At 43.1% G+C, this 12,352-nt stretch overlaps 1 protein-coding gene across 1 annotated transcript; it reads left to right on the top strand.

The window, feature by feature from the left end:
* Positions 1-3,689: 3,689 nt before the first annotated feature.
* On the top strand, positions 3,690-6,071 carry LOC148040777 (uncharacterized). Its single transcript, XM_087666563.1, has 2 exons — positions 3,690-4,654; positions 4,821-6,071. The coding sequence occupies exons 1-2, from the start codon at positions 4,017-4,019 to the stop codon at positions 5,533-5,535; spliced, it is 1,353 nt and encodes a 450-aa protein (XP_087522689.1). The 5' UTR covers positions 3,690-4,016; the 3' UTR covers positions 5,536-6,071.
* Positions 6,072-12,352: the final 6,281 nt, after the last annotated feature.

The raw sequence follows: 12,352 nt of genomic DNA, 5'->3' as shown, positions 1-12,352 counted from the left end.
GTTTTGAGGGTTATTCGACTCACCATTAAGCTTATATGATAATGGTAGTTGAGAATGTTGAGCCCACTTTCTTTGAGGAGTTTATTGGTCATGTTCATTGGGATGCAACAATGGATGAGGAGATGGTTGTAATAGAGGCCAACAAGACTTGCAATCTAGTACCATTTTCCAAGGGCCAGAAAGCCATTGGTTGTAAGTGGATCTATAATATAAAGCATAGTATAGATGGTTCTATTAGCATGTATAAAGCAAAGCTAGTTGCAAAAGACTATGCACATGCTTATTGCATAGATTACAAAGAGACATTTAGTCTAGATGCTAGGATCAAAACTATTAGATGTGTGATTGCTTTTGCAGCAACAAAAGGTTGGATCTTATAGCAAATAGATGTGAAGAATGCCTTCTTGTGTGATGATTTGCAAATATATATATATATATATATATATAGTAGCTAATAGGTTATGAGGATGTAAAGCATCCCACATATGTATGTGGGTTAAAAAATATGCTCTATGGGTTGAAACAAATACTTAGATCATGGTCTAACAAGATCAAAGAGTATCTGGTCAACATTGGCTTTTATGTTTCAGATGCACATCACTCACTTTATGTGAGGAAGGGTGACGCAAGTTTGGTCGTCATAGTCAGCTATATGGAGAATCTGATTACTACAGATGATAGTGACTATGTCAAGGGCCTTTTGACACAAAAGTTTGAGATGAAGGATCCAAGCGAGTTAAGATATTTTCTTGCTATTGAGGTGATTAGATGTGTAGATTGTATATGGTTGTCCCAAAGGCAGTATGGCTTGGATATGTTATCCAAGTACAATATAATGGCATATAAGCCTCTTTTAGTACCACTAGAGCAAAATGTAAAGTTAAGTGCCAATGTTGGAAATGAGATAAAGGACCCTACTATGTTCAAAAAGATAGTAGGGAGTCTGATCTATATGACCATTATAAGGCCAAGACTTGAGTTATGCTATTGGACTTGTGAGTTTGTTTATGTAGGTACCTAGGAAGCCTCATTTGGATGGAGTCAAACATATATTGAGGTATGTGAAGTCCACCTTGCATTATGGACTTCTTTATGAGGTAGGTAAGGATGTGCTAGTGTTTGGGAAGACCTTGGTATCACATGTATGACTCCTACCTAGCATTTGGACTCTATGAGCGCCATCTAATTGATATGGAATTTGATCAATCATGCGAAGACCAAGCACATTGAGGTTTGTTATCACTTTATTAGAGAGTTGATTGAGGACAAGCAGATAGAGTTTATCAAGATCTCTCCATAGATGAGAATCTTGCTAATCTGCCAACTAAAAGTTTCCTAGTGGAATGTTATGCCTTCCTCAGAAAGATGATGGGCATATGATGAGGTGATGTCTTTCCTCGTCTAGTTGCATTTATATGTACATTTTGCAATTTCTTCTTCTTACTCCATATACATTCACATATGTAAGTGGAAGGTTGATGGGGGGGGTGAAATGCCACTTGTGCCTAGCTATCTATATTTATTGTGTACTTAGTGCTTGCACACTATGCCTATTCTTTATTCATTACTATGAAATAATAAAGGGAAGGTAGGTCACATGTTGTGATTGTTGGAGTCCCCACATACCCATCTTGCTTTCTGGAGTTTAAACCTCCATAGCCATTGCTCTCTTGAGCTTAAACCTCCCACATATCAATCTTGCTCTCTTGAGTTTAAACCTCCATGGTGATTGCTCTATTATTTTTGCTTATGCTTCTCTCACTCTCTCTTACTCACCCTTTCAAAAACATTAGAATAGATAGTTGTAGCTCTAAGTAAAACCCTACTAGCCCATGGGAGAAAACTGTGGAACTCTTTCTTACAAAAGCTTAAGAACTTATCTGCTCACATCAAATTCATCCTATCAAGAGGTAGAAAACTAGTCCTTTCATCGAGCAATATAGTCAATTTTGTGCGACATCATTCCATCTTTTAGGGCCTCACGAGAAAGCTTTATACTAGCTAACGCTTGTGCAATGAGGCTCTTAGAGGCACAACTTGAAACTTTATGTCCACACACAAGCTAAATCTAAGATGGACCACTGAAATGGAGGTGTTGAGAACGAGAGAGAGAAAGGCACTAACTTGGGTTCATGAAAACCTGAGGTCTAAAGATTAAGCAAATTGATGAAAAGACTTGTAAAATCTATTTAAAAACTTGTAGCTATTCAAAGTCTGTATTGACTTGGAAAAATGTTTTTCGTGAACATTACCACTAGCTAAAACAAATTTTCCAAAGAAAAAGCAACCGATTGCAACATGCAATGATCACTTTACCTTGGGGAGTTCTTTAGTCAATCCCACAAATGACACTTCACATGGGTCCCCACATTAAGACCCATTTTCCAAGCATTTATCGATTTGATAATTGGTTATTTCTAGACTTCTATAGGACAGTTTACTTCACACACGTCTTGCGTTGCACCTATTGTACTTGCTACTAATAATAGTTTTGTTTTGCCACCTTGAAGATGCCTCAACAGACTGGGTACAATAGGTGTTGCCACAAGTTGTCCCCCATCAAACAAGCTCCTAGTTGCGCATGGCAGTGATAGAAAGATTAAGTGGGTAGAATTTCATTGCCCCTTGCACATGAAATATTTGGTAGGCCATTTGGATGGAATATCTAGACTTGGCATGTGTGAAGAGCCACTTGGATGTGAAGGTTTTACTCTACATTGCTAGGAAAACTTGCTAAAACCGTGCGCACATGATTGACTATGGGAAGTTTTGGTGGGTAAACATTCCAAAAACGTTAATGTCACCAAATTGCTTTTTGGTGAACATGGACCCAAGTTTAACCATTGTAATCAACCATTCTGAGTAAAATAAAAAAAGCTCTTTTAAAAAGTGGTTTCTAACGTTGACTTTTGCCACGGTGTTGACAGGTGGACATACTTTGCATGTTAGCCATGGTTTAAGCGACATGAACACAAGAATTCCCCACACAAAGTATGTCCGCCATGGTGGTTTAATGCACGAACACAAGACTGCCCTAGAGTCATGTGAGAAGGTGGAGTCTACTAGAAATTCCATGGTTGGCCATGTGCGCAGCCTACAAGGCCTTAGGCACCCCATGTGACGTTGCTCTAACCACAATGATTCCAACAAGCCCATCTTGACTTGGGCAATGGGGCATGCGGCATGCCGTGCCTCTTATGACTTTGCGCTGTGGCCTGGTGTCATGACTCAAGCGTGACGGTGATGGGGGTGGGGTCCATTGAACATGTTGATTGGGACTTGGAAGTTGGAAGGAGCTAGCTGTCAAGCAGCAAAACGAAATTCGAAAGAGAGAAAAATTAAACCACTAGTTTTTCAGTTCCTTAAAGCTTTCTGTTCTTTCTTTAATGACAGACTGGAACTGGTTTTTCTGGGGGGAGGCGGGGTCGATCGGGCCAGGTTGGGGGGGGCTAGCGGCAAGCAGAAAACCGGCATTGTGGGGTGGTATTGGCTGGGGCCCGCCCTGAAGGCTGGCTTTGCAATGAGCTGGCGGAAAGAGAAAAAGCGGAGGCGCCTCTTCTTCTTCCTATTAGATTTTCCGTGGGTCTGATAGATAAATCGATAATACCAAAAAGTTTTTCTTGAGGGAGGCAGGCAGGCCCCGCTTTCCTGTGTGGGATATGTGCGTACCTTGGCTGGCTCTTGTGCCAGTGCAGCTGGCTTCCAACGTCTTGCCCCCTCGGGGCCTCCACCCCCCCCTCTCTCTCTCAGAGTACGCTTTTCTTTAACGTCCATCGCCTCTCACCTGAAAACGTCACATACGCAGCAGCAGATATACAGAGAGAGAGAGAGAGAGAGAGAGAGAGAAGCAAGCAGGCGTTTTGCAGACGAGACCAGCTTTCCTCTTTCCTTATCGACCTACCGCCACACATGGTTCTGCCCGCCGCCCCTCCCCCCGCCGACATTGCAGTAGCAGAAGTATAGAAGAGATAAGAGACAACACAGGTGTGTAGACATAGACGACGACAAGAGAAGCCATGGAGCCCCGCCCCTTCGCGCGCCTCTCCGTGGCCGCATTAAGCCTCCGCATCCCCCAGGGCTCCTCCAAGGCCACGCGCGGGGCCGTCCTCCACTCTTCGACGTCGCCATGTTTCGCCGAGATGAAACTTCCCGGGTTCGACCTTCAGACCGCACCCGTGCCCCTGCACACAAGATCCTCAGACCCGGACCCGCACCATGTCGCCGCCTCCTTCTACCTGGACGAGCCCGCCATCAAGGCCCTTCTCGCGGCCGGCTCGTCTTGCTTCTCCTCTCCTCCTTCGTTACAGGTGATTATCTACACTGGCCGCCAGGGCTCCTGTTGCGGGGCCAGCTCCGCTAAGGTACTAGGAAGATTCTCGGTTCCTGTCGGATGCGACTGGGGGACTTCCAAGTCCGTGCAGCTCCACCATGGCTGGGTGTCCATCGGCAAGAAGGCCAAGGGGGATCAAGGTCCTGTGGTAGCATCTGCATCGGGGGAGCTGCATCTTAGCGTCAAGATTGAGCCGGATCCGAGGTACATCTTTCAGTTCGATGGAGAGCCGGAGCAGAGCCCGCAGATCGTGCAGGTTCAGGGCAACATCAGGCAGCCGATCTTCACCTGCAAGTTCACAAGGGACAGGAGCTTCCGCTCAAGGTAAGATGTCTGTTCTGCGATGGACCGAGTCCATCCATTGAAGAAAGATACGCCTAGATCGATTAGTGGCGTTGCAGAAAAAGTTCTATCAACGATGCAAATCTAGGGTTTTATCAGTGTTTTCCAGACTCTGGATCTGATGTGTGTTGGTTTTTGTGATGTTCAGAGCCGGTCAGCTGGATGGTATCACTGGCAATGGATGGGCACCACCGGTGATTGGGAGTGAGGAGAGCGAGCGCGAGAGGAAGGAGCGCAAGGGGTGGATCCTGGTCATCCACGACTTGTGCGGCTCGCCTGTGGCAGCAGCGTCAATGGTGACTCCTTTTGTGCCTAGCGCGGGAACTCAGCGCGTGAGCCGCTCAAACCCGGGTGCGTGGCTGATCATGAGGGCTGGGCCTGGTGGCGAGGGGAGCTGGCGGCCGTGGGGCCGGCTGGAGGCATGGCGTGAACGGGGAGGCAAGGGTGGTGGGCTGGGCTGCAGGTTCCAGCTCATGGCAGAGGTGGCGGGCATGAGCAGCCTGGTGGCAGAGAGTGTCATCTCGTCGCAGAAGGGAGGCCGCTTCCTGCTGGACACAGTCAAGCTGCGGCCTCAGGATAGCCCAGTTTCGGCCTCCCCTGTCGACAGCCCTCACAGTAGCGGTGATTTCTACTTCAGCCTTGGCCTGCCTGTTGCCGCTGGCTTTGTCATGAGCGCCGACGTCCAGGGCGAAGGCCGGTGCAGCAAACCGCGGATCCAGCTTGCCTCCCGCCATGTCACCTGCATGGAGGATGCTGCCGTCTTCATGGCCCTTGCCGCGGCGGTCGACCTCAGCATGGATGCCTGCCTCCCCTTCAACAAGAAACTCAGCAAGAACTTCAACTCCAACCATCTCCACAGCTAAATAAGCTGCTACTACTACTACTACTACCATGGTGGCATGTCAGTCTGGGAGCAGGCTTTTTCGTCCATTGAAAGTGATAAATCAATCATCCAGGGGTTATCGCTAGAGGCGATATTCGCCTTGGTTGAATGCTTCCCTAGCCATTATAATGTTTGGGCAATTCGTATATACATAATGCTCGTGGTACTGCTTCACCGTTCGTCGTCAGGGGTCCAGAAGCATTCATTCATGGCATCCCCACAGAGCTTCGAATTTTTGATCCATGTCGCCCAGCCATCAGAAAGGGTGCCGGCCGCTTGCAATTGAGTACAGCAATACATCTTCCTTGAGCTCATTCTGCCTTGTACCATTTGTCCTGTATCATAATAGCACGCTATCGAAGGGGGCAAGCCTGCTTTCTTTCGCTTTCTCTTTTTTCCCTTCCCCTTTTTGGATCATGTATTCCCTTTTAAAGGGGAAGTATACCTTTAAAGCTCTTGCAAAGCTTAATTTATGTGAGACAATAAAAAACTAGGAGTATGGATGATTTTGTCATAGTTTGAGTGTGCACTGACGCTGTTGTTATCGATCTGCTACTGTGCACTAGTCTCATTTCTTCTCGGGAAACGTTTGGTTCTTGCCCCTGATCTGTTGTGAAACGCTATGGAGCCCCTGAGCAGAGGTCACACAAACGTGGGTGGGTCTTTTTATCGAAGGAGACATCCCTCTTGCTGTGATTTGGATGATGGGACAAGGGGTCTATATCTTTACAATAGAGAAGAGGATGACACACTTGTGAGAGGTTTTGGATCGACGTGTAGAAGTTGCTCTCACCAAGGGACCATGCTTAGACTAGTGTTATGGATGGATGGAGATACTGGGCCTATTAGAGAAGGCCACTTCACGCCTTTATGGGATAGTTCTTGTGACGTTTCCTCTTTTGCATACAGTGCCCTAGTTGGGGGAGGACGATATAGATGAGTAAGATTGGAGCACTGCCAGCTGCTACTACCTTGTATCGAGATAGATAGCATATCTCTTCAGCCTTTCTTCTTGTGGATTTTGGAGGAGTTTTGGAATTACTCTTGTGGTCGATAGCTCACAATGTGGTGGGCAATCATTAGGTGACTTGGATACAATTGGTTCTATGTAGCTTGCACCAAATATAGCGAGCTAGAGGAGACAGAGACATTGTTTGCAAGGTTGTTACAGGGCCCAAGTATGGAGGAAGAGCTCCCATGCTCATGATAGTCCTCCATGGTCAATTGGCACTATGATAGTGTCTATGGGGACAATAACTTGGGTCATTGGATATAGACATTATGATAGTGATTTGGGGGACAATAGCTTGGGTCATGGATGAAGGTCCTACATGTAGAGGAGGAACATGGGAGTTCCTCAATACTATTTCACACGGGCATTTGTGAGGGGGGAGAGTTGGGATTGATGGGTGGAAACAAAGGACACTTTTGGATCAATCTTGCCATTCATTGAATTGGAATGCCACATTGTTTAAGGAAATTGGGATGTGTGGGTAAACTAAGATGGTCAAAAAATTGCACGATTATTAAAAAACTAGAGTTTTTATATGGGTTGAACTCACTTAAAAATTTTCCTAAGCTCAAAATTTTTAAATACAATAGTTTGTTTCTAGAAGTATTGACCCCTTCCAAAAAGTTTAGGGAGAAATAAAAAGACTTGAGGAATAACACAAAGAGGAAAGGGTTCTGTTCCCATGCCTTGACCCCTTACAAAAAATTTAGGGAGAAATAAAAAGACTTGAGGAATAACACAAAGAGGAAAGGGTTTTGCTCCCATGCCCTGATGGATTTACTGCACATAGTTTGTTTTTAGAAGTCTCGACCCTTCCAAAAGATTTTGACCCCTTGCAAAAAATGTAGGGAGAAATAAAAAGACTTAAGGAATAACACAAAGAGGAAAGAGATTTGATCCCATGCCCTCATGGATTTACTACACATTTCTAAACCATTAGACCATACACCATGCCCTTGTGAGATTGTGTTGAGGATAGGCAATTGTCCTTTTCTCATTTTTGACTAGCATTTGAGCAAGATTCCCTTGCCTCTATTTTTTCTTGAAAGTGATGTATTTATATGGGATTTGAAGTACAAAGGCTAATGGAAGTTATACATTTGGCTCTCAAGCTTAGGTTATATATACATTTTTGTGTAGCCGAGAGTGAGGGACAAGATGACAACAATACTAATCAATGCACCCCAAGGGTGATGTCCCTAATTAGTATCTTGTGTTAAAAAGCTTTGATGATGTTAGTATTGTTGAGGAAGTGTAAAGCTCGTTATGAGTGTTGGTGATGAAGATCTTTTAGTTGATTGAAGAAGCATTGATGTGGATCTCTTTGTAGAAGTTCAATGTTGGATGAGGTGGATTGTCAATATATCCTTTGCAAGAGGGTTTAAAGGGGTTGGGCCTAGTTGGTAGGCATTGCTGGCTTCTTTTACGAATTGTATAATGAAGAGTTTTGCAACAATATCAAAGGTTGATTGATGAGGATTGAGAGAAGTGGGTAGGAATCTGCCACCTCCTTGGTGTGACCATTGCTTGAAGCAATCACGAAGTTCTTCAATTATTTTTCTTTCAAATGTCTTTGAGCATTGTCTCCTATAAGATTGTCACTTGTTCTTATAATATGTAGTCACCAAATCAAATCTAAAGTGCAACATGTAATTGAAAAAGTCTTAATCGAAAGAAGTGATAAGTTTAAAGGCTACTCTCCATTTTCTTCTTTCCTTTCTTGATGAAGTTTTTGATGTATGTTTTTTAATATTTTAAAGGTGACATTTGATGTATTTACAAGGGAACCTTGTGTTTATGTACACTTAATGCTTCTTCTATGAGCATGAGGAAAAATTGAAGTCTTGAGGGGGTTTTATAAGGATCTAGACTCTTTCTCCTCAATGATGGGACTAAAATGAATTTATTAGCTCTTTGATAGTTCAAATATGCTCTTCGAGCTCTTTCCATAAGATATACTGATGTGTAACCTTTGTTACAGAGTTGCAAAGTTAATGGATCATGTTGATTAGAAATTTTCAAAATGATGAGAAATCTCATGGTGCGCTATCTATCAATAGAAAGAGTCAAGGAATACATTGTAAGTATCAAAGAGCTGACAGATTTTGAGTGCCTTTTCAAAAAGTTCACCTTGATCCCATTTTTAAAGGAGAGAAGGAATCTACATTCTTATAAGGCACCTTTGAATATCCATGTTTTACCTAACATTACAACTAACATAAGTACATATTGTAATAATGTCTTGCTACTTTATCTAGTTTGCTCGGCTTGGTGCACAACATTGTTATGTATACGATTGTAATTGTTAGCATGTGTGAATTGGCTAGGGTACATTTGCCTTCATCACACAGCCTTGTGCATGTAAGAGTTTCTTAGCTACTTATCTCGATTTGAGGTTCCATATTTTGTAATACTTACTTCTACTTACTTTCTTCCTTGATTGTTGCGTCGTGGTCTTATTTCTTTGTTGAGGTTCATGGTTTGATTGCCTTGGTCTCATTGTGCTTTTGTTTCTCCTTCTCATTAGGCATGTGACTTGAGTCAATGGTTTTAGATTCTTTATGCTTCTTATAGGGTGGTTACCAACTACTTTTTCCCTCCATATATGGTATTTCAGTAATAGTGGTTGGTCTTCTTGCTTGGTTTTCTTACCTAGTTTGATGGCCATAACGATTCATGTTCCTAGTAGATCATGTGTACTCCTTTTGTACTATAGTCCATATTGTAATTTCTTTGGACTTTGAATTGACTACACCAAGCAATGTTTCTTTTCTAGCATCTTTATAGTAAGATAGTACCTACGATAGCTTATATATTTTGAGTTCAAATATTCGGCCATAATCTTGTACTTCTGTATGGTTTGCTCTTATATGGACATTTTCCAACATTAGTAGGCACAAGTTCGATTGTTTGAGTTGGGTCCAAGCTTTTTTGGTGCATGTAATATGATTTGCATCTTCATCTATGATAGCATCCAATGTGTACTCTTTCTTTACAATCAATTTGACTTTGTTGTAAGTTTTGTTGGTTCATCCTCATGATCAAGTTCTATTAGTTGGAATGGTCTTACATTGACCAATGTTTGTGTTGCATTTAGCATTAGCAAGGGACATGATCTTAATCTCTCCCTCATAGCTCAATTTTTGTTGGTTTTGATGCCAAGAGGCATATTTCACGGTGGATTCCGTAAACTTTGATGACCGGGGCTCATACACAAAGTGGATTCTTTGTGCGAGAAGTTGATGGGGACGCCTGTCCTTTTCGGGCGTTTCATTAATTTAGTGTGTACATGGGTGATTCCATAGCGGGTGATTTCGCAAAATTTATATTAAATTAATAAACTTTTATGAGTTTAGAGTGCGCACTCATAATAAATTAAGGTTAGGATTTATTTCTAACCAGTTGATTTATTTATGTAGCTGAAGACTGCTAGGTATTCACTTTTGTCGGTTTAATTGTATTATTTTCCTAACGATTGTGAATGCTTCAGTTGATGTGTAGAGATAGCAGCAGTGGCGGAGGAAAGCATTGGAGGATAGCGAGTATTCGATTTATGGATTATATTTTGATGGGCGCATACCTTAGGCATGATGCCTATATTTTGTCACGCCTATTTATTGAGGCGTTGGATATTTATTATTATTTTGTATGCGCATGGGCGCACGATTATGTTATTTCTACTTGGACATTGTATTGGGCATGCCAGACTCTTTGGGCACCGCCCATTGGCTTTATTTCTATTTTGTGTTAAAGCAAACTCAAAAGCTAAAAGCTTGCTATTGTTAGCAGTCATGTTTGTCATGCCTTGTCATCTCTTGCCTGTGAGCCTCAGTCTGAGTCAGACGAGGACATTAGGAGCAGTGACATGTCTGTCATGTGTTATGATGGGGGAGGCTAGTCACTCTTGACTGGTTGTCTTAGGATGTGTATTTCTTTTTGGCCTCTTTTAGTAGGCAGTCATTGGCTGTCCGGCCACTTTTTGGTCACTGTTGTGGGATGCCCATTTTAGGGCATTTTTAGGGTTTGCGCCCATTTTAGGGTTAGGGTTAGGGTTTGTCCTTTGCCTATTTATAGGCAGCCCCCCTCCCCACTTTGTCACTTGTCTTCTTGCAGATTCCGACACTCCTCCCTCGTGGTGGTGCTGCCATCATCATCAGCCTGAACTGGTGCCCTCACTGACGCTGTGGGCTGGGTGCAGGGACTGATCAGTCCATTTCAGTGTATTCAACATTCATTTCAGTCAGTGCAGATTTCTCTTTCTTATTTTCTGCTTTCTCTCTCTCTCTCCCTCCGTGTTCGCATTCCCTCTTCCGCAGCGCACTCTCACAGCTATTTTGTAATTTGGGCTATTATTTGAGCTTGAAGATGAATAATACATAAAATACATGCTTTGTGGAGCGCTCACACAAGGCATGGGGGGAGATTGCATCCAATTGGTCTCTTGCTCTTGTCGTTCATGCTTTTTACCTTGTAATTTGTGAAAAAAGTAGAGTTCTATTGTTCTTGGGGACCTTCTGGCATTCACTACGCCAGTGTACAGCATCCGATCTGCGCACTAGTGGTATCAGAGCGAAGCTGAGATCAAGAGCTTCCAATCGCTACCCATCTCGTGCGAAGGCGGAGCTCCTGGAACGATCGGGCTCTACGGTCAATCTTGTCGCGAACGGTCGATACAGGCAGATTTTTGGCGATCAAGAACCCCTATTTCCATCATCGGATCGCGAAGGACCGGTTTGCAGAGGCGGAGGACCACTCCTACATCCTCTCATATAAGTCGTTTTATTCTCTGAGTTACAGTAAGCTCCATATCTTCATAAGCATAAAAGCTTAAGTCAAAAGCTTAGTTAGAATCATTAAAAAGCTTCAAGCAATTCAATTCGTCAAAAAAAGGCGGCAGCATCCCGAAATTTACGGCATCAGAAAACGGCCCCCCCCCCACAATTTTTGCCATTGACAGATTGATTAAGCTACCAAGCTTAATCACTTAAGCTCTAATCAGTCAAGTCATAACAAACTTCAAGTCACACACAACCAATCAGATTCAGCAAGTCTATCAAGTCAAAGTTCTGCAAGTTCCATAAAGCAACTAAGTTCTGCAAGTCAACAAACTCTACAAATCACATTAGTGTGGTACTCTGCAAGTCAGACAAGTCAACTGGAGCCAAAACTGACATTTGTCCAAAACTCATAGAAGGGTTGTTCATGCGCAGAAACTCTGAACTGCAAAGTTGTTCATTGGAAGGTACTCTATCCATACGCAGGTTTGCTGAAGCATTTTCAGCATACGAAGAAGGATAAAATGCAAACTTTTCGAAGATTGTGAAAGCCATACCCAAAAATACATAAGCCTTGTATTCCCGAACTTGAGCTACGCTCATCCCGCTAACTTGATTTTGAGAGTGAGAAAGGTCTTTTGAGTTTTGCAGGATGACGGAATCACATATGGATGATTTAATGGCTGAAGGCGACCTACCTGAACCTACGATGGAGCAAAAGCCGGACTTAATCATGATGCAATTGGATGAAGAACGAAGAGCGAGACAAGCATTGCAAGTTCAACTGGAAAGTTTACAAAGATCGTCTACTGACAAAGAAGAACCTCAATCTGAAGATCTTATCCGATGTACCATCGACGCGACTCTCGAAGCTCAAACCATCTGCAAGGAATCAAAGATAAGTAAAAAAAGTTTTAAATTCCGTACTTTTAATGGCACTCGAGAGGGAAAAACTGTTCTTGCATTCATTAGTCAGTTTGATGACTATTTCCATGAGGAAACCTATGCAG

This window comes from Lygodium microphyllum, chromosome 1 (assembly GCF_053477565.2).
Source record: "Lygodium microphyllum isolate KBCC chromosome 1, Lygodium_microphyllum_v1.1.10, whole genome shotgun sequence".
NCBI lineage: Eukaryota > Viridiplantae > Streptophyta > Polypodiopsida > Schizaeales > Lygodiaceae > Lygodium > Lygodium microphyllum.
This window is presented reverse-complemented; position numbering and strand designations above follow the sequence as displayed.